The following is a 20,245-nucleotide window of genomic DNA, read 5'->3' as shown; positions in this document are numbered from 1 at the left end:
CTGAGCCACTCTGGTGCCCCTGAATCCTGTAGTTTAACCCCTTTTTGTTCAAGGGTCATCTGTATTTGGTCAGTCAGAACTGCTTCCTACAACCCTGTTTTCTCTTCCCATTCCTTGAAAAGAACCTTAAAAATAGAAATATAGACTCTTCTTTTTATAAAAAGTAGAAAATGTGAGTAAGCAGAAAGAAGACAAAATGCCTAATAAAGTAATGAAGTAGAATAGTAATTCTACATGTAGGTTCAAGCAGGGTTTAACAGAGTGGCATGTATCATTCTATGTTTGTACCTTTCAAATCAGCTCATCTCACTCAAACTGTCTTGTAACCCGCCTTTTTTATTGTACAATGTATCATGACACCGTCGGGCCAATATACATTCTTCCACTGCAGAATTACTAACAACCTTCCAGGAGCCCATTCTCTTTCTGAAGTGTGATTTATTTAGCAAATCTTTCACCAGATTTTCACTTGAACAAACGCTGAAACGTTTGTGTTGCTGCCAACGTCGTTTGTATAAGCTTACAAGCTCTGGTGTCGGAGAATCTTTGCAGTGAGACCTCGACTACCTGTACAAACCAATTGGAGGTCCTCCTGGCCCCTCACTTTTGCAGCGCCCTCCGCTCGCTGTGTAAAGGAGCCCACAGCTCACCCTGGTGGCAAATTCCACCGGGGCAGAGGCCGCCTTGTGTCCAGGCCAGGACGCTGGCCGTTTACTGATTTCCATCCGTCTTTCCACCTAGATGGGCAAGAACCCGGGACCCGTCCGGGCCATCCCAGCTCGGAAGATCTCTGGGCTGAGGCCGGGGCGCTCGGGCCTCCCCAGGGCCGCTCTCGGGGCCTCCTACAGGAGCCCCGCTCTGGGCCGCACACCCCAACCGTCTGCAGGGGCCTCTGTCCTGATCTGGTCTCCTGCGGGCGGGGGTCTGGACGTGAAAGGCGCCCTCCTCCCGCAGGGGCCAGGGTGGGGGCGCGGGAGGGGACGTCTGCTCCGCGCACCCGCGCCTGGCGTGGGGTCAGCCGAGGGTCACAGCTGTCTCCCGCTCCCGCCACCGTGGCGCGAAGGTCTTGGCGCCTTTCCCCCCGCCGAGCGGGGCTCCCTCTACAGCCCACGACCGCCAAGGCCCTAGCCCTGCTCCTTCCTGGGTCGGAGGACGCACGGGGCCAGGATTGGCTGCCCCCGTGACCCCCAGAAACCCCCCACGGCTCCCCAGAACTCCTCGGCGCCCCACCCCCAGCCCGGGAACCCGCACGAACTCGGGCGGCCCTCCTCCACGCAGGGGCGCAGGCCCGGAGGCCGGGGTCGTCGGGCGGAGCCCTCGTCCGGATTGGCCGCGGCCTCGATACTTTGTCGCGGCCGCGCCTTCCGCGGAGCCGTGGGCAGAGCACGTGCGCTGGCGCGGAAGTGGGGCGCGGGCGGCCTGGGGCGGCCGGCGTGGGCCCCGCGGCGCCGAGAGCGGAGCGGCTGGGCAGGACTCTCGGCCTTTGCGGGGAAGGAGCACGCCCCGAAAGGTACGGGGTGGGGGGCCGGGCTCAGCGAGGCGGGGGGGGGGGGGGGGGGGGGGGGGGGGGGGCCAGGTGTGGGCACCTGGCAGAACCGCCGTCCCCCGGGTCCCTTCCGTTCTTGCCCGGGGCTGGGTCTCCTCAGTGCCCCGGGTACCCCCAGGAGGACACTTCGTTCTTGAATCCCGAGGTCACGTCTGCATGAGCCTGGCCCTTAGCCTCCTGCTCTCTCCTCCTAGAGCCAGGCCGGGGGGGGGGGGCGCGGGGGGGTCGGAGGAACCCCAGGTCCGGGGAGGAGCCCTCCCCTTTCCGTTCCCACCGAAGTCAAGGAGCCTCGGCTCCCTGGAGGGACGCGGGATCCCAGGCCTCCTGCCCTTCGCAATAGGGAGAAACACTGGGCTTGGAATTGGGATCGGGTGCTGGGCGCTCAAGTCCGAAGCCGTGGCATAGAGAACGCGTCCCCCTAGTAGGCGGCCCCAGGCGCCAGGAGCACCCACGAGGCGGTGCAGGGCCGAAAGTACTAGAAACTGCTGCTAGACCCTCCTCCAGGGTGCACACAGGGCAGCTGTGTGCAATTCTGGGCATGCATTTGTCACCACCTTTGTGGAAAGCGGTTTGGTAGCATCTACTAAAAACACAGCTGCCACGTAAGCACTCCTCTTTAACCTCGCTTACGTGAGTCTGCTCTGTAGAAGAGTAATCCTGAACCCAGGGTATTAGGGTTGTCACACTGCCTCAGTGTCCAGGAGTGGAGAGTTGTGGAAACAAGCAGATGGCCCCTTCACAGGACTGTTCATATGCACCAGGAGATTAAGTAATCAGCGCAATCTCTCTCTGTTGGTAAAAACTGCTGTATGTATACGGAGCTTTTTATTAAAAAAAGAAAAATTCACAAAGCCTTCCAATCCCTATTTGCCATAGCTTACCTGTGTGTTTTTGGGGGTGGGGTGCAGAGTAGACGACTGGGCACAGGGAGCCCCCACAAATGTTCACTCCTTTGTGTATATTTTTAACGTGTGGGATTAGGACAATCTTGAAAAACTTGTGCTTTTCAAATATCTTGGCTTTTTTTTTTTTTTTTTCAAAATCAAAATAAAAAGCAGATGGCGCTAGTCCTGGCTCTGGAAGGTCCTGTGGCTCCTCTTTGTAGGAGTGTAAGCAGTGTCTTCCCAGCCTCTGGCCCAGGGTACCCTTACTGCTCCAAGAGGCCTTGGCATCCATTGCATAGATGCTGGGGAACTCTAATGACCCCAACACACATGGTTCTTGCCCCGACTGAGCTCAGAAAAGGAGTGAAAATTACCTTGTGTGTATAAGACTGTGGGGGACGGACACCCTGGGTGGCTCAGTCAGTTGAGCGTCCGACTTCAGCTCAGGTCATGATCCCAGGGTTGTGGGATCCGGCCCTGCATTGGGCTCTGTGGTGAGCATGGGGCCTGCTTGGGATTCTCTCTGCCCTTTTCCTGCACTCATACACGTGCTCTCTCCCCCTCCCTCTCTAAAATAAAATTAAAAAGAAAATGAAGAATGTAGGGGAAACAGAGAGGAGATTTGAGAGGACCAGTGTGGGGCCTGTGGATGATACACAGATAAGACGCAGTTTGCAGGAATGAGATGAACCACTGCAGTGACAGCACCTAGTACACAGCCGAGGACTAAAGGAAGGAAACTGTAGCAGGCATCTGACGCCCCTCTGCCTTCTCTTGGGGAGCTCTCAACTATGTTAAAAATGTCTGTAGCTAGAGGGGCCTCGCAGAGTTGAGGACTGACGTGCAGTCGGCGTGTGGCCATTATCAGGATTGTTGTCTTGTTCGCAGAGGGGCCCAGCCCAACGTGGGATGCAGAGTTTCCTGAAGCTGCTGAGGGAGAGTGGGGGCGCTGGCCCACCCCTGGCAGAGCTGGTGACTCTCGCAGGCAGGCTGTGCCGAGACCTCCAGGATGACCCCGCCCAGGTGCAGCCCTTGGTCACAGCCGTGTTGGACAGTCAGCTCCGCCTGCATCTCCTGGACAATGCGGACGTGGCCCTCGTGTGTGCCCGGGTGCTGGCCCAGCAAGAGCAGCACCAGGCTGCCTGCCGGGTGCTGGAGGTAGGATAGATCTGTGACGGGGGTGCAGAGAGGTTCGGCGGCCACCACCATCCCAAACACAATGGAGGTGTGGGGTGAGGTTTCATAAACCAAGCCAGATGGTCCATTATTTTTAGAAATTCTAACTACTGTGTAATCTTAGGCAACACTATCCATTTATGAGATCTATTTTGAGTGGTGGTCCTGGCTTGGGGAGCTGGGTTCCCAGTAGGTGACAGTCAAACAGAGCCAAGCCTTCAGTCCCCGAGCCACAGGTCTGCAGTCGAGAATGCAAACCAAAAGTATCTTTGTCACTCATCTGGTGGTACTTGGATGTGCAACTCATTTGGCATTAATGTGACCTGACCTGCATTGAGGTGAAGCCGTTTATGGTCTTTAGTCACTTAAAGTGAACGTGGTGCCTTCTGCTACCTAAATACCGGTATGTTCGATTGTAGCATGCTGCCTGCCCCAGATTATACGGGAGTGGTGCCTGCTATGTAGTATATGCCTGTGTTACTCCCTAAAGTCTGAGAAATTCTGAATTCCAAAGTACATCTGGCTCAAAGGGCTTCATATAAGGGATTTGGAAGCATGCTTTTCCCTCTTTCACCCCCACGTACAGTTCATGCCTAATTTGTGCTGACTTTACCTTGGAAATCCTCAATTCTTTCCAGTTCTTACAGTTTCCAGTCCTTCCCCCACAGGCTGCGTGGGGTCCTCCTGGATGCTCCCCTGGCCCCTCCTGTCCCCTTGATCTGTTCATGTAGCAGCCACAGGGAATTTGAAAACTGCAGATGGGCCACGGTCTGTATAAGTCTGCAGGTGGCTCAGGAGCCTGCCATCTGAGCTTTCCTGCGCTCGAGTCTCTCTTTCGGGCTCTCCCCTGCTTCCTTCACGTAGCCGTCTGCTTCCTGCTGTTCCTGCAACTCCTGAGATCTTCCTTTGTCTCAAAACCTTTGCATGTGGTCTTGCTTGTCCCAGAGGCTGGAGCCCAGCTCTCTGTGTGCCTGGCACCTTTCTTCTTCTCTGGTTTCTACTGCAAATGTCGCCCTGTTTGGCAGTGCCCACTTTATTCTCCAGTGGAGAGTCTGGTTCACCCGATGGCTCCTTCCTCAGTTCCTAATTAGAATTATTTGTTGGTCTTGGTTTTGTCTGGCCCCCTGGCTGCACTGCAGGCCCCATGAGAGAGGGGCTGCGTCGGTTCTGCTTGTTAGAGGATCCACGACATGGAAGTAAGAGGGGCTAGGTGTTTCTAATCTGTCAAAGTGGATACGGTAAGCAGACAAGGAAAAACACAGAGTTGTAATAACCTCTGTTAAGGCACTGAATGATGAAATGTGTGAATGACACCACTAATGAAAGACTCCCAGGAGAGGGATTATAAACACAGTCTGGATGGTCCAGACATGTCTCGGAGAAGGTGACATGTAGCTGAGACCTGAGAGCTATGATGGGGACACCACATCAAGAAAGGACCCAGGGCCACATCCTGCAGGCAGCAAGATTCCTTTGTACATTCCTGGATGGCTGTGCCCCTCGGCCAGTGAAAGTCACAGTCCAGAAAAATGGGCTTTTTCTGATGCTGTGGAGAGAAAGCTAAATGACTGTCAGCACCTCCTTGCCAAGACGATCCCGAGGACACTGGAGTTAAATGCAAGAACCACACACACTGACTAGAGAGGTTGTGTCTGGGGACGGCCAGCTGCGGGTATCCTTGGCCATCTCCAAAGTCTGGTTATGCAAACAAGTTCCACTGGATTGGTGAGCTGTCACGGGGCACAGACCAGGACTTTATTCCACTTGACTCAGAATGCACACTCTGGGCACCGGAGGGGCCAGCTCTGGGTGGGAGAGAAAAGTCTTTCACACAAGATGTGGGTCAAGCCTTGGAATCACCATGTGGTTCTAACTGTGGCTCTGCCTCTTGCATACTGTGTGGCCCCAGGCCCATAGTCATTTGTGTTCCCCTTGCATCCTGCTCTTCACCTGTAAGGAGTGACTGAGAGCTGTGTTCACCTCATGTGCTGTGTGGGAGGATTGAAGCGCTGACATAACCTGGTGGCTGGCTGGGCCACCAGGGACATAGCACTGAGCCTGCTGGTGATTGGAGCGCTGGGTTCCTGCCCTCATTGCTTGGCACATCAACAGGCAGCTCTTTCCAGGGATCAGACTGGGTCAGATGGCCGTGTTCCAGGTTGGGTAAGGACAGCCGGGTCTCAGCAGGCTTTTCTTGGCAGGGTTGCCATGTGCCTGGAGGCAGCCAGGAGCTGGTACAGCTCTGGAACGACATTCACTACCGTCTCGTCATGAAGCGGCTGGGTGTGGCTGTGCTAACCCCAGTGCAGAAGTTCCGCTGCAGAAAGAGGTACACTGCTGGTCCTTCTTGGTGCTTATTCCCTAGGACTCCTCAGGGCTGTGCCTTCTAAAACCACAGAGGGGGTGAGGTGAAATAGAGGCAGGGAGATAAGTGCAGGAGAAGTCAGAAGAGGCAGTAATAGTCAAAAGGTAATAGGCTCTGTGTCAGCCGGTGTGCCCCACCTACCTGCTCAGCTGGGCGTGGGGTGCATTCCCATTTATGCTTGCAGGGCAAGGAGAAGGAGCTGTTTCCAGGACCCAGGCAGAGAGTTCTAGTTGCAGTAGGAGCCGCTGCCTTCTGGTGAGGGCTCTGCAGGCAAGGGGGCAGCAGGTGGGCACCCTGACCTTACTCTCTTCCTCTCCTCCCCTTCTCCTGTGGGAAATTTCCAGCACTTGTGTCTTAGGTCATCTGATTCTCACAGACAGTCTCTGCAGGTGCCATGGCCTGGAACTCAGTGCCATCCTGTAGGGATGCAGGACCTTTTTAATTAAAGAGAGTAAATATGAGTAATGCAACCATTAGAGGAGATACATGTGGTACTTAGAAGACTGGCTGGCACATGAGAGATGCTGGGTCCGTCCTCAGCACTAAGTAAACATCACAAGTGCTAATTATTATTATTACTCTTATCACCATTTACATGAGGAAACTGAGGCACAGAAAGGTCATCAGCTTGCCCAAGGTTACACACGAGAGAGATGCGAAGCTAGGGTTCCAGGCCAGACACTGAGGTTGTAGAGCCTTTGTTCTCCATCTCGCGTGTTCCCCTCTGAGCAGGAGGGGCTGCAGGTCGTGCTCTGAGCTCCTGCCAGCCCAAGTGACAGGGTGTTCCTGCCCCACAGGGCCTGGTTACTGGCCTGGTTACTGGAAGAAGAGATGGATTCCTTCTGGATCAGAGAGAATTCTTTTCCTGGTGCCCACCAAAGAGTGAGATATGTCCTCCAAACCCATCAGTTAAGCAGCCTTCGGGTCTTCAGGAAAGCAGTCCTGTCCCTCCATATAGGTGCTAATGGCCTGCCAGAGCCCGGTTCAGTAAATGATTTGGGGAGGAGTATGCAGTGTTTGGAAGAGGCCTCTGATTGCTGAGTGCTGTTGGAGGTGCTGGGGGTATAGTCTGGGCCCTGCTCTCCTGGAGCTGACATTGGGTATGGACGGTGGACAGTAGATGAGGAAACGTTGTGGATTCCATAGTCAGAGTGGGGAGTGCTAGACAGAGAATGTGCTTAGTAGAGGACCGTCCCGCCTTTGTTCTTCGTTGTGGGCTGGAGGTTGCAGGCAGGCTCACCTAAGCCTTGGCTTGGAGGCCTGAGCTCCGGGATGGCAGTCCCTCGAGGTGTAAGGAGGGGGTGATACTGGGGTTGCAGCCATGGTTGGTACACCGTCTAAGACGTGGCAGGGTCTCCTAAAGGCGGTTGGTAGAGGAGCGGAGGCAGGAGGTTCTTGGGACTCTCTGAGAGTGGCTACAGAAGGGGTTGTGTCAGAGCAGATTTTGGAGGATTTGCTGAGGAGTGGGATGCGTTGGAGGAGGTAAAGACAGAATAAAGCCAGACTCCAGGGCTCTTGGCCTGTTTGGCTGGAACATGGTGGTTTCTCACTGAGATGCATAGAACTAGGGGAAGATCTGAGAGCAAAGGACCAAGCTTCATTTGAGATGTTGTATGTGTGGGTTGCATTTTTGACATCCATGGCGATTTGTTCATTTGGTGTTTGGGTACCTTGGGTGTTCCCAACAGGTAGTATTTGTTTATATATCACTTTTTCCTTTTGGAAAAACTCATATATATACACAGTAAAGAGAGTAGCATAACCAGCCTCAGTATCCTCCTCATCCACCCTTAGTAGTTACCAGCCATTGGTCAGCTGTGCCTCTCACTGAGCGGTACTAGTGACACCCCTGTGAGGTGGTGCCGTGGAAGGTGGCGCCCTCCCTCCTTCAGGGGATGGACCCCTGGGACTCTGCAGCTTAGAGAGGAGGAGCAACCAGTGATGAGAGGATATCTGGGGGTGCACAGTGTTTGAGAGCACACGAGGTGCACCCAGGAGAAGTGTCTGTAACCACCTCCTCACTGTCCTTATCCAGGAACCCACCACCCCCCTCCCTCTGCCCTGACGGCCTGAAAAGCCGGAACTTTCCCAGAGAGGTTCGCCAGAAGCTGCACGACTTTGCCTCGGGCGTGAGCACCAACCCCAGCAAGGCCGAGCGGGTAAGAACCCAAGAGACTGAGGCTCGGCAACCCCCTTTAGCCGACCCCCCGACCTTAGGCGACACCACCACCCTTCGATAACCCGCACCCTTAGCCCTCCCCTCCCGGACCTCCCGAGTGGCCCGTCCGCCAGGGCGCTGGGGTCTCCGCCGGGGCGCTGGGGTCTTCGGCCCCGCTCTGAACTCCTGAGGATGGGGGCTCATTGGCTGGCAGCTCCCGACCACCCAGCCTGCACTGGAGGAGGGTCTGGTTCAAACGCGGGGTTACCCTATCCCCATCGCTGTTGTGGCGCCTCCAGCCTGAGGGAGGCGCAGCACCGGCAGGGCGCCCCGCCCCGCGCAGCTCCAGGAAGCTGGAGGGACGGAGTGGAGCGGGGCGCGGTTGCTGGGGAGCGAGAGGAGAGACACTCCGGCTGGAAGTTTCCAGTCCCTCCAAAATCCCGGCCTGTTCTCTCCGCCCTCTTCTCTGCTCTGTCCAATCGGCAGGGCCCTCCCGTGTTAGCTCCACCCACTTCCTCCGCTTCTAGAGCTTATCCAGTCAAACCGGGTTCCTGGTCCCCGCTCCGCCCACCGCACTACCTGTCCAATCAGTAGTGCTCTCCTAGTGTCCCCGCGCCTGCTCCGTGGGCTGGATTCTCCCGAGCAGAGCCGTGGTTTCGAGACGAGGGCCTCTGCGGGTTGTTGGGTCACAGGCAGAGCCGTGGTCTCGAGACGGGGCCCTCTGCGGGGTGTTGGGTCACAGGCGCCGGTCACGGGCCGTCGCTGCCCCCTGCTGGTCTGCCAAGCCCTGCCCGACCCCTCCGGGTTTCTGGGTTACCGTCGGCGGGGCCGCAGCTGTGGCGCGAGTGGGGAGCGAGGCCGGGCTGCCGGCAGTGCTGGCGGCGCAGACGGCCAGGCTCGGGCCTCGCGCGCCGAGGCGGCTCAGCGTCGCTGCTGCTGCTGCTCTTGGAGAGTCAGGCCGGGCTCTGGCTCACCTTCTTGGTGAAAGCGTTGTCGGGTCGCCCTTGTGCACCCCGCTGCTTGGGGGACGGTGACAAAGCTAGAGGTTGTGCTGTTTTGGGGCAGGAGAACCTGGCCTTGGAGACGAGCCTGACCGTAGAGCAAGTGTACAACTGGTTTGCCAATTACCGGCGGCGCCAGAGGGCCCTTGTCCAACGCCCGGAGCCAGCGCCGGAGGACACAGTAGAGGACCCCAGTGTGAGGGAGAAGGGTCCGGACCGCCCCCAGCCCTCAAGCCACCCCCACCTTGGCTCTGCGTGTGTGGACAGGCCTCAGTGGCCAGGTGAGTGGCTCCAGGGCTCCCCCCTCCTTGTGGTTGGGGGTTCTTTCAGCCGCCCAGCACCCTTTGTTTAGGGCTAAGCCTAGTTAGGGTCACTCGTTATAGGGACAGCACCTTCACTCCCAGTCTGCACTTTGAGGACATCACCTTGTGGTGAGTGAGATCCCTGAAGGTGAGGGTCAGGATGCCCCCATGTGGGGCCTGCAGCAGCTGTTTTGCATTTAGAGATTATGGCGGGTCCAGGGCCAGAAGTCGTGAGCAGACTTGGGAAGTGAGCCAGTCACCATGACTTAGGCGTTCCTGGGTTTGTAATTATGGATTGGTTTCAGACAAAAGACATTTAAGGGACAAAGGATATTGTATTGAATCAGTGGTTGACACCTTTTTCCAGCCCTAACCTGCTGGGGAGGAGCATCAGCAAGCCTCCCTTCCTATCTTATTGGCTTTCAGCTGGACGGGAGGAAAATGGGCCTGCACAGTCCAGGGAGACCACCCAAGGGCCATGGGAGTCGCTGGCCCTGGCCTCGGACTTTTCTGGAGACAAGATTATGCCAAAGCCATTGCCTCCCAGGTACTGCCATCCCATGGGACCATCACCCTGTGGTGTTTCCCCATCCTGAGTGGGTGACCAGGCCTGGAGCAGGCATGTGAGTCCTGGGGCCAGAAATGGGAGCAGAGACATCTGTCATTCTGGGATGGGAGAGCCACTGGTAAGAAAAGCATCCATGTCAGGGACCCCACACTTGCTCCCTGGAGCCTGGCTCACAGCCTGGCTTAATGTATGTATTACAGAATGAGGAAAACAGATTTGGAAAGAAAAACATGCAGACTTACTTCCTAAAGGCAAACGCTAGTTCTTGTTTCATTTTGTTCCTAGTATTTTTGTATTGTTTGTATTTCACTGAGTCAATAACAGCTAATGTTTCTTGAGTTCCTTCTGTGTACTAGGCACTGTCCAAGCACTCTACCTCACCTGGGACAAGGCATGAACCTGATGTAAGCATAAGAAAAGTGCCAGCCATCACCAGAACTAGGTTAGAACGAGGGGCCAAGTCCTATCTTGTGTAACCATCAAGATGTGGACACTTTCCATTTCCCATTGTGACATCAGCATCTCTCATGACACTATCTGTGCCTGGCCCTTCACATGCAGGCTGGCACTGCCCAGGTATGTGAACTTAGGGTCTCGTGACCTTTCAGTGCCATGCTTTTCTCATCTGCAAAATGAGGAGGCCATGCCATCCAGGTTATTGCAAAGATTATGGGGTGGTAACAAAAGCCCAGGAGCACCATCTTAGATACAGTCAGTATTTGTGCAGTATGGAGTCTAATTATTATCAGCTACTTACTGCCTGATATTGCTATAAGGTCAGCCATCATTATCCACTCAACTGTTAAGTTCTTCCTAATCATTTCTTGTTTTCATTATTGTGGAACAGTGCTTTATTGAAGTTCCTTTTGAAGAAACTACTAATGTATTTTAGGTTTCGAGTAATGGTTGTTTGGTGATTTGTTTTTTAGAGAGAGAGCAAGGGCAGGGAAAGGGGCGAGGGGAGGCAGAGAAAGAGATATTGAGTGTAGGGGAGGGGTAGAGAAAGAGGGAGACAGAGGATCCCAAGCTGGAAGCAAGCTCCTCGCTAACATCAAAGATGCAGGGTTCGAACTCAGCGAACCATGAGATCATGACCTGAGGTGAAGTCAGACTCTTAATTGAGCCACTTAGGTGCCCAGAGACATCGAAAATCCCAAGCAGGCTCCACACTCAGCATGGAGCCCAGCACAGAGTCCAATGCGGGGCGGGATCCCATGATCCTGGGATCCTGATCTGAGCCAAAATCTAGAGTTGGACACTCAAAAGTACTGAGCCACCCAGGTGCTGCAGTAGTAGTATTTTTTTTTTTTATAGTTTATTGTCAAGTTGGTTTCCATATAACACCCAGTGCTCATCCCCACAAGTGCCCCCCCTCCATGAGTAGTAGTATTTTTTTAAAGTGTTCTAGAACCCTCGCAGCTACAGGAAGAACAGTGGAGGCAGTGTAATTAGGGATGTGGTGGGCCCCACAGCCATCAGTGGCTGAGTTGAGTTGGGAACCTGGATTCCCAAACTGGGTTGGAGTCTTCTCCTGGGAGTCTCTGCCCTTCAAGATATGGTGTTGGCTGTCTTCTCCAGGTCTCTGCAGGGTGGCGAGATGTACCAGGAGGGGCCTGGCCATGAACCTGCCACTCTCACCCCCATCTGCCCAGGCCCTGGCCTCTGTCCTCTGGCTGCTGGCAGTGACATGCTGGACCCTTCTATGGCTGCCCCTGAGTCATGGCTGATGTCTCTTGCACTAGCGTCCTCCAAGGAAGTTTCCTTCCAGACCGGACAACTGATTCATGGGCATGGGATGGACTTCATGATGCGCCCCACAGATGCAGCTGTGGCTGTGTCCATCACTGCTCTGGGTGAGCCCAGTTCCACAGGTGGGTCCATTTCAGACCACACTCCTCTGCACAGGATGCCACAACTACTTGGCTCTCATTTGAAGGGTTGTGAGAAAGGCCAATACTCTCCTACTTTTATAGTTTGCAAAATAAAATGTGCATATGACTAAACGTAAGACAGTGAGGAAAGAATTAAAACTAGACAGCTGCCACCCTGCACTCTCCATTCCAGTCCACCTAACTTACCTGTCAACACCTGCTGCAGCAGTGGATGGCTGAGCTTATTGTACCTCCTACAGCATCTCATGATTGAAATAGCACTTCTTTGGTTTCTTCTTAGTTGTTATGTAAAGAGTATTTACATACATATTCAGTCTACCAAATACAAAAGGATCTTGTGACATCTTGCCTTGTAAGGAGGTTATTATTCTATCAATTTGCCTGTCACCTAAATTTTTTAGTCTTCTATGGTTATATCCATACTTTCCTGGAGTTTGTAATTGCCTTTATTTTTTATTATATTACCTGTTTTTATCACATCCTTAACTTCTTCCAGCTTTCCAAGTGTCTCCTCTGAAGACTTGTGGCTGGAGCCCTCCTTCCTGTTTCCATCCAGTGATGTTTCCTTAGACCTGGTGTGGGTTCACCATCCCAAGTACTCTTCTCATTGTCTCTTTGGGTTTGCATCAGTGTTTCCAGAATTGCAGGTCTTATTCTTTCTCCCTTGACTTCTTTGTTACATTTGAGAACATCTTCAATTAATTGTGCAAGAAAGGGTACTTGCAAGATAAATTTTCTGAGTCCTTACATGTTGTGAAATTGTCTTTAATCTGCCCTCAACTTTGATTAACAATTTGGCAGGGAAAGAGTTTTGAGTTTAAATATTTTTTTTCTCCCATAGATATTTACAGATACATTTATATCATTGTTTGCAGCATCTGGTGTTGCTGATGTCATTCTTTTTGCTTTTTTGCAACGTACCATTCCTTGGAGTTTTGTTTTTTAAGTCTGGGTGTTCTGAAATTTCACAACGATGGCCTTAGGTGTGAGTCTTTTTAATTCAATTCACTTTTCTGTTAAGCCTTCCAATTTAAAGAAGATAATAATGTATTCTTTAATGTTTGGTTATATTTGGATAATATTCTTTGATGATTTATCCCCTCAACATTCACTTTGTTCTTTGTTCTCTTTGTTTTTTTTTTTTTTTTTTTAATATTTACTTTTGAGAGACAGAACGTGAGCCGGGGAGGGCAGAGAGAGAGGCAGACACAGAATCTGAAGCAGGCTCCAGGCTCTGAGCTGTCAGCCCAGAGCCTGATGCAGGACTCAAACTCACAAACTGCAAGATCATGACCTGAGCCGAAGTCGGCTGCTTAACTGGCTAAGCCACCCAGGCGCCCCCACAGTTCTCTTTAGAGCACAAATCTTATTCTGATGTTGGAAACCCCGGGCCATCCTCCCAAATGTTTACCTTTTTTTCTTGTATTTCTTTTCTTTTTCATTGTATATGCTTTGGGGATGTTACACTCTGGTTTTCAATATTCCATTTTGACAGGTAGGCTTTAAGAGAATCCAGGATCTTTTTTTATTTGAATTTTCCTTTCTTCATAGATTATGTTACTTTTATTAATTTTTTTTTTAATTTCTGAGAGAGAGAGAGAGAGACAGTGTGAGCTGGGGAGGGTCAGAGAGAGAGGGAGATACAGAATCTGAAGCAGGCTCCAAGCTCTGAGCTAGCTATCAGTCCAGAGTCCAATGTGGGGCTCGAACCCACGAACTGTGAGATCATGACCTGAGCCGAAGTCAGGTGCTTAACCGACTGAGCCATCCAGGTGCCCTGGATTATGTTACTTTTTATAGATGTAGTATCTTTTTTAAAAAATGTTTTTATTTATTTGTGAGAGAGAGAGAGAGATAGACAGTGTGAGCAGGGGAGGGTCAGAGAGAGGGAGACACAGAATCTGAAGCAAGCTCCAGGCTGAGATCATGACCTGAGCCACCCAGATGCCCCTATATCTTTTATTTTTTTGAAACTTCTCAATAGAAGTTTCAAAATCTGCTTTATTGTCTGAAGACAAGAATATTAGGGCTGTGGATTCTGGCCCTTCCTTGAATAGGGAAGGATGAGGGGTCAGAAAGAGGAAGGGCCCTGGAGACTCATTGCTCTGTAGGCAGCTTTTCAGTTTGGTCATATTGGTCCCTCATTTCTTGCTGTCCACGTTTTTTTACCCCCACTGTCAGAGACCTACATTTGCCTGTCCAAATTTACCAACAAGGCTGGAGTGGGGCGGTCACTGGCCAACTTCACACTGGGACGAGGGGAGCTAGTCTTCACACCAGGTCCAGCACATGTGAGGGGTGATGTTCTCTAGGAATTGGTGAGCCTCCCTGCTGACTGCCTGAGCACCAGGATATTAACCCTGCTCTCCCTTATTACTCCCTCCCAACCTCCTTAGGGTTCTCAGGACCTGACCTATACCCCACCTTGCTTTTGGATGCCCTACCAACATAGGGAATTTACTTGTGCCCTGGGTCTGCAGAACTGCGGACGTCTCCCTCCCACTAGTTATCCCTCCCCTGACTCTCCCTCTGTTCTGGGCTTTTGGCTTATTGTTTTTCTCTTGGAGGAAGAAGATATAACCCATCGATCTTTTATGTTTGAATCAGAAATGCTCAAATTAGCACTTAAACTGTATTTAACGTTTCTCAGAGTATTTCTAAAGTTCCACAGACAAGAGGATGGGGCACCTGGGTGGCTCAGTCGGTTAAGCGTCCAACTTTGGCTCAGGTCACGATCTCACGGTTCGTGGGTTCGAGCCCCGTGTCAGGCTCTGTGCTGACAGCTCAGAGCCTGGAGCTGCTTCGGATTCTGTGTCTCCCTGTCTCTCTGACCCTCCCCTGCTCATGCTGTCTGTCTGTCTGTCTCTTTCTCTCCCTCTGTCTCTCTCAGAAATAAATAAAACATTTAAAAAAAAAAAAAGTTCCACAGACAAGAGGAAACAGTATAAAATGGAGGTAGAATCATACACCAAATGGTCAGGAAAGTTCCTTTGGTTTGAGATTATCTGGACAGCTAGTTGGCAGGTTGGGTCATTACTCTGACAAACAAGACAAAGGACTGTGAGCCCGGCCTGGCTGGCCTGTTGTTTTGAGTCTGAGATCAGGGATTCTGATGCTAGGTTTACCACTTGGTAGACTCAGGGAAGACATGCACCTTCCTTCTTATCTTCCTTTCCTCCAAAATGTTTGTTGACCCAGAATTTATCAGATTCACATGGTTTACCTTGAACGATATATGGACTTGTTCTCTTCAATATTTTATGTAGAGAGGGAGCCAGGTAAGGTAGTGACACCTTGCACCTCATTGAAATCATGGTGAAACGTAAACAGTGAAAATGAAAATAGCTAAGGGCTGGTGGACCAGCATGAGATAAACTGAGAAGTGGACTGTCCACTCCCTGTCCTCACACAGCAGGGGTGTGTGGTGGGCAGATTTGGATGCTGAGTCTTTGGCACTGGGTGGCTGGCATGAAGTCTGGGTTAATAAAGCAGAACTTGAAGTCTGCAAAACTCGACTTTGTCTTTGTTTCTGGAAGCCTAAGAAGGCCATTGAGATCAACAGTTGTGACTGTTCCTTCCTCAGCAAGGGAGGCTGAGGCTTGGGGCCTGCCAGGTTGGGTGCTGCTGCCCTTTGTGGAGGTCTTGATTGTGCTGCTTGTGGGCTGTATTCTGTTCTCCCAGCACTGGGTTGTGGAATTTGTTTCTGTGTAGGATTCGCTGACCCACCTGTTGGCAATCCGCAGAGCATGTACCTGGAGGAAGGTCTGGGCACTGGCAGTGGTCAGGAAGAACAACAGGCAGGTGGCTTCCAGGTGACACAGCCCGCGCCACAGCCTCCTGAATTCATCCTGACCCAGAGGTGAGCCATGCAGAGCCATGGGGTTCAGGTGACATTTTCTCAGGTCATGGTTAGGGTATTGCCTGGTGTATAGACTGTGATCTCAGATATGCAGATTGAGTCCTTTCCTTATCAGTGTCTGGAAAAAACCAACATTCTCCCCACCCTGCATTTACCAGAAGAAGAGGGTAGCTTTTCACTGAGACAAAAGAACTCTCAGAAATATCAGAGCAGACATGAGTGTCTGTGTTATGGACAGTGCTCACAGTTTGCATCTTCTCCAAGATCACCCTGGGTCCCAGCAGCCTCTTTTTTGGCATTTTCTTTTCCCTAGACAGAGATTGAGTTTTTGAGTAGCATCAAGTTGGATATTATATTCCAAACTGTAGTTTCAAAGGGCCATGAACAGCCTAAGTGCTGTAGATTTTAGCCATGGGGGCCAGGATAACAGGCCAGGAGAATCTGGCGGTAGAGAAGAGGGATAGAAGAGTGTGAGAAGTTAGGGGTCCTCTTGCAGACAGGGAATCTATGATAGGGGTAACCAGGACCAGGTTCCCAGGGTTCATAGTCTCCCCAGTCTGGGAGCTGAAAGCCAGGAGCACAGTAAGGGCAGAGCTACAGGGCAGTGTGTGAGAGAGAAAGGGAGCAGTTCCTCAAGTCACAGAGTCTTCTTGCTGAAACAGCATGATGAGAAAAATGCAGACTTTGCAGATGGACTCACTTTTCTACTCGCGATCAGGAACCGTGATAGTGAAAATGCCCCCACTGGGTACCTTTGTAGTTTGCTTGGTCTCCCCACTGGCCGTATCAGCCTTGGACTCCCATGGCCCAGGCCATCATTCCTCTGATCTGATGACCTTGATTCCTTTTTTAAAAGTAAATTCATTGGGGCATAATTGGCATTCAGTAAAGCAGCATGTTTAGATGGCACAGATAATAGTTTTCTGAGTGCAACTTATGTATCGACCATGAAGCTTTAACTGCTGAGCCGTGTAGAGCAGCCCCACCTGCTTCTACCCCTGACACCCCCAGGACTGTGGATCTGCTTTCTTTAGCTGCATTTTGTGGAATTCCATGTAAATGAAATCCAAAACTTTTTATTTATTTATTTATTATTTTTAAAATTTTTAAATGTTTTATTTATTTCTGAGAGAGAGAGTCAGCGTGAGCAGGGGAGGGTCAGACAGAGAGGGAGACACAGAATCCGAGGCAGGCTCCAGGCTCTGAGCTAGCTTTCAGCATAGAGCCTGATGCGGGGCTCGAACTCCTGAACCGCAAGATCATGACCTGAGCCGAAGTTGGACGCCCAACCGACTGGGCCACCCAGGCACCCCTGAAATCCAAAACTTTAAATTTGGGTGGGGAAGGGGTCTGGCTCTTTTCACGCAGCCTGAGTATTTTTGAGATTTTCCCCTGTTGCTGTGTACATCAGCAGTCCATTCCCCTTTATCAGCAAGTTCTGGTCCTTGATGTGGCTGTACCATGGTGTTTTGATCCATCACCTGCTTGTAGGCATTGCTGAGTCCCCAAGTTGGGGTTGCTTTGAGCATTCCTGGACATGTGTGTCTGCATGTTTGCCTTCAAGTCTCTGGGGTGTGTACACAGAATGGCTGTGTAGGTGTGCGTCTGCCTGTTCAGGGAACTGCCAGACCGTTGTCCCAAGAGGCTCCACCCACTGCCTTCCCTGCTGTCCCCACTGTGGTGCTAATGGCCTCTGGTCTCCTTCACACCCGCGGCCTGTCCCTTCTTGACCTCTTTCTTCATGTTTCCACTTGTTGGCCCTTCTCTGCGAGCCTGCCCTGAAGTAGTCTCTGGCTCACCCAAGCCACCTACTGGAGATGGTATCCAGGCCTCTCTGGCATCTGCACACTGGAGGCCCTGTGAGAGGACAGTGTTCCTGAAGAGCGTCCAGCACCTGGGACGGCTCCTTATGTGCAGAGAACGGTCAGGGCATGTAGTGACTTGGCGCCCCATAGAAACAGAGCTTGCTTGTCCTGACATCATCTCTTTTCCAGCCCCCTGGAGTTGGCTCCGGGCCCCTCCTTCTCCAGCCCTATGTCTGCTGTGGACCTGAGCCAGCCCTTGCCCTCCAGCCAGGTGAGACCCTACTACCAGGTATCGTGGGTCTCCCTCTGAACTCTTGGATTCTCAAGTCATGCCTTTGGAGTGAATAAAGAAGGCAGATGGAACAAGGGGTGGGGATGCCTCAAGGCGGGATGTCAGTTGAATGGGAGCCGGGTGCCATGGGCTAGTGTTTCCCACTGAGTCCAGAGAGGGTAGGTCCCAAGGTAGGGGTGCCTGAATGGGAAGGTGGAGCCAGGCACAAGGTGCTTCTGTGTGTAATACTGTGTTGGCTTTCCAGGTGCAGTGGCCCGATGACCAGTCCTCCAGTGATGCCTTCTGGGGAGCCAGGATGCTTCTTGAGCTCTCAGGGGGCAGCCTGGGTTGAGATATCCCTTTGGGGTATCCAGCCAGTGCCCTGGGGAGCAGGTGTAGACATCCAGCCGTTCAATACACGTTACAGAGCTTTATTCCGACTGAAAAATGGACCCCAGATTTCCTTAGGGGGTTCCAGTGAGAAGCATTGGGGACCAGTTAGCCCCTGCCATGTTTCATAGTTTGGTTGGCAACTCACTGTATTGGAGGAAGTATTTGAGAAATGCTCTTGAGCTCAGAAGTCAGAGGGGTCTGTTTCACTCAGACTGTGAGAGATTGTGGCATCAAGCTCCTGGGCAGGGAAGGCCTTTCCAGAGCAAGAGGAGAATGTTGTGCTGTCATGACAAGGCCACACTTTACCCATTTAAGTTGGTGAGTGGGGCATGGGCAGTGTTCTGACATATCTCTGTCTTAGGGGGTTGGGATTGCTCAGGCAAGATGAGACACGGTACATTTCCCCTTGAGGTTATAATTCATTGTGTTTGTAAAACAAATGTTATGTTCAATTAAATTACAGTTTAATGTTTTGAACTCCCCTTTTTACTCACTTAACTATATCTTGGACACCTGTCCCTTTCAATCCTTGGTGTGCATTTCATGGCATGAGTGTGCATTGATTGATGAATCAGTACCCTATTGATCTGATTGTCTGTAATGTCTCTGTTTTATAAACACTGTCACAGTGGGCACCTCTGCCCTTAGCCCTTTACCTATTTTTTGGTGGGAAAAGGAGTTGCCCTGGTGCTACAAGTCCCTGTGTCCAAGCACACAGGACCCAGGGGAGCCGACTGTGATGTGACTCCTGTTGCATGTGATCTTCCTTTGCAGGGGAGACTTTGATACTCATGACTGTCACCCTCAGGAGTAGGTCCTTGGTCTTTGCCTCTCCCATTGTGTCAGTCGACAAATGTGTGCTGAGCAGTTTGTGTGATACAGCAGGGAGCAAAGTCCATTTCTTGCTCTTAGGCAGCTCTCAGGATAGACAGGAATAAGGGACAATCACGGGTAGTTGCTAGGAGGATCCAGGGTATGTGGTGTATGAATGATGAGACACCCGGCACTTCCTAAAGGGGGGGGGGGGGCACCTGAGCTGAGACCACATGTGCTCCTGGCCCTCACCTTGCCTCTGCAGACCTTCTTCATCCCCAAAACAGCATGTCCCAAGCGTCAGGAGTAATGTGTACTTCCACTTGGGGACATTCGCTCGCATTCAGTGTTCCTAGAACCAAGCCTTTCAGCTGTCAAATATTTTTTTGTGAAAGTCACAAACTTATAAAAAGTTGCAAATAGAACACAAACATTTCTGATGCCTGTCATTGCTCTACTACCTCTGTGTGTCTCCTTTAGATAAGGAATTCTCCTACATTCCCATAGAGCAATTACCAAAATCAGGAAATCAGTACTGATACTTTACCACCTTTTTCCAGACCCCATTAAAGTTCATTCAGTTGTCCCATTAGCACCCAAAGTTACAAAAGATCCCATCACATAGCACATGCTGCATGTTCTCGATGCGTCTTTCCTTGCCCTTCAGCCTGCAGCAGTCCCTATTCTTCCCTTGACTTTTATGACTGACACTTTTGAAGAACAGAAGCCAGTTATACTGTAGCATGCCACCCGAGATGGCCGGGCCTGATGCTTCCTTGTATTTTGGGAAGTGATTTTTTGGAAGGAATATCCCAGAAGTGACAGCAGGTACTTATGTCTTACAGGTAGCCAGTGATTTTGATTGTCCCATCATTGTTGGTGCTCATTTTGGTTTGGCTTGGTGTTTTGTTTTGTTTTGTTTTTTACAAATAGTTTATTGTCAAGTTGGTTTCCATATAACACCCAGTGCTCATCCCCACAAGTGCCCTCCTCCATGCCCATCTCCCCCTCCCCCCACACACCCATGAGTCCTCAGTTTGTTCTCAACATTCAAGAGTCACTCATGATTTGCCTCTCTCCCTCTCCCCCACCATTTCCCCCCTTCTTCTCCCCCACGGTCCTCTGTTAAGTTCCTCCTAATCCTCCTATACGTGCAAACATACGATATTTGTCCTTCTCTGCCTGATGTATTTCGCTCAGCATAACCCCCTC

The 20,245-nt window shown here is 51.6% G+C and overlaps 1 protein-coding gene across 1 annotated transcript; it reads left to right on the top strand.

Annotated features, from left to right (window-relative positions):
• Positions 1 to 1,455: 1,455 nt before the first annotated feature.
• On the top strand, positions 1,456 to 18,660 carry ANHX (anomalous homeobox). Its single transcript, XM_039222792.1, has 10 exons — positions 1,456 to 1,510; positions 3,319 to 3,588; positions 5,808 to 5,935; positions 8,007 to 8,130; positions 9,195 to 9,411; positions 9,859 to 9,979; positions 11,579 to 11,871; positions 15,604 to 15,751; positions 17,746 to 17,827; positions 18,093 to 18,660. Exons 2-10 carry the CDS (start codon positions 3,340 to 3,342, stop codon positions 18,177 to 18,179), a joined length of 1,449 nt encoding a protein of 482 aa, XP_039078723.1. The 5' UTR covers positions 1,456 to 1,510; positions 3,319 to 3,339; the 3' UTR covers positions 18,180 to 18,660.
• The last annotated feature ends 1,585 nt before the right edge of the window (positions 18,661 to 20,245 follow it).

This window comes from Hyaena hyaena, unplaced genomic scaffold (assembly GCF_003009895.1).
Source record: "Hyaena hyaena isolate Hyena2069 unplaced genomic scaffold, ASM300989v1 scaffold_1186, whole genome shotgun sequence".
Lineage (NCBI taxonomy): Eukaryota > Metazoa > Chordata > Mammalia > Carnivora > Hyaenidae > Hyaena > Hyaena hyaena.
The sequence above is the reverse complement of the archived record's forward strand: the minus strand, read 5'-3'. Positions and strand labels throughout refer to the sequence as shown.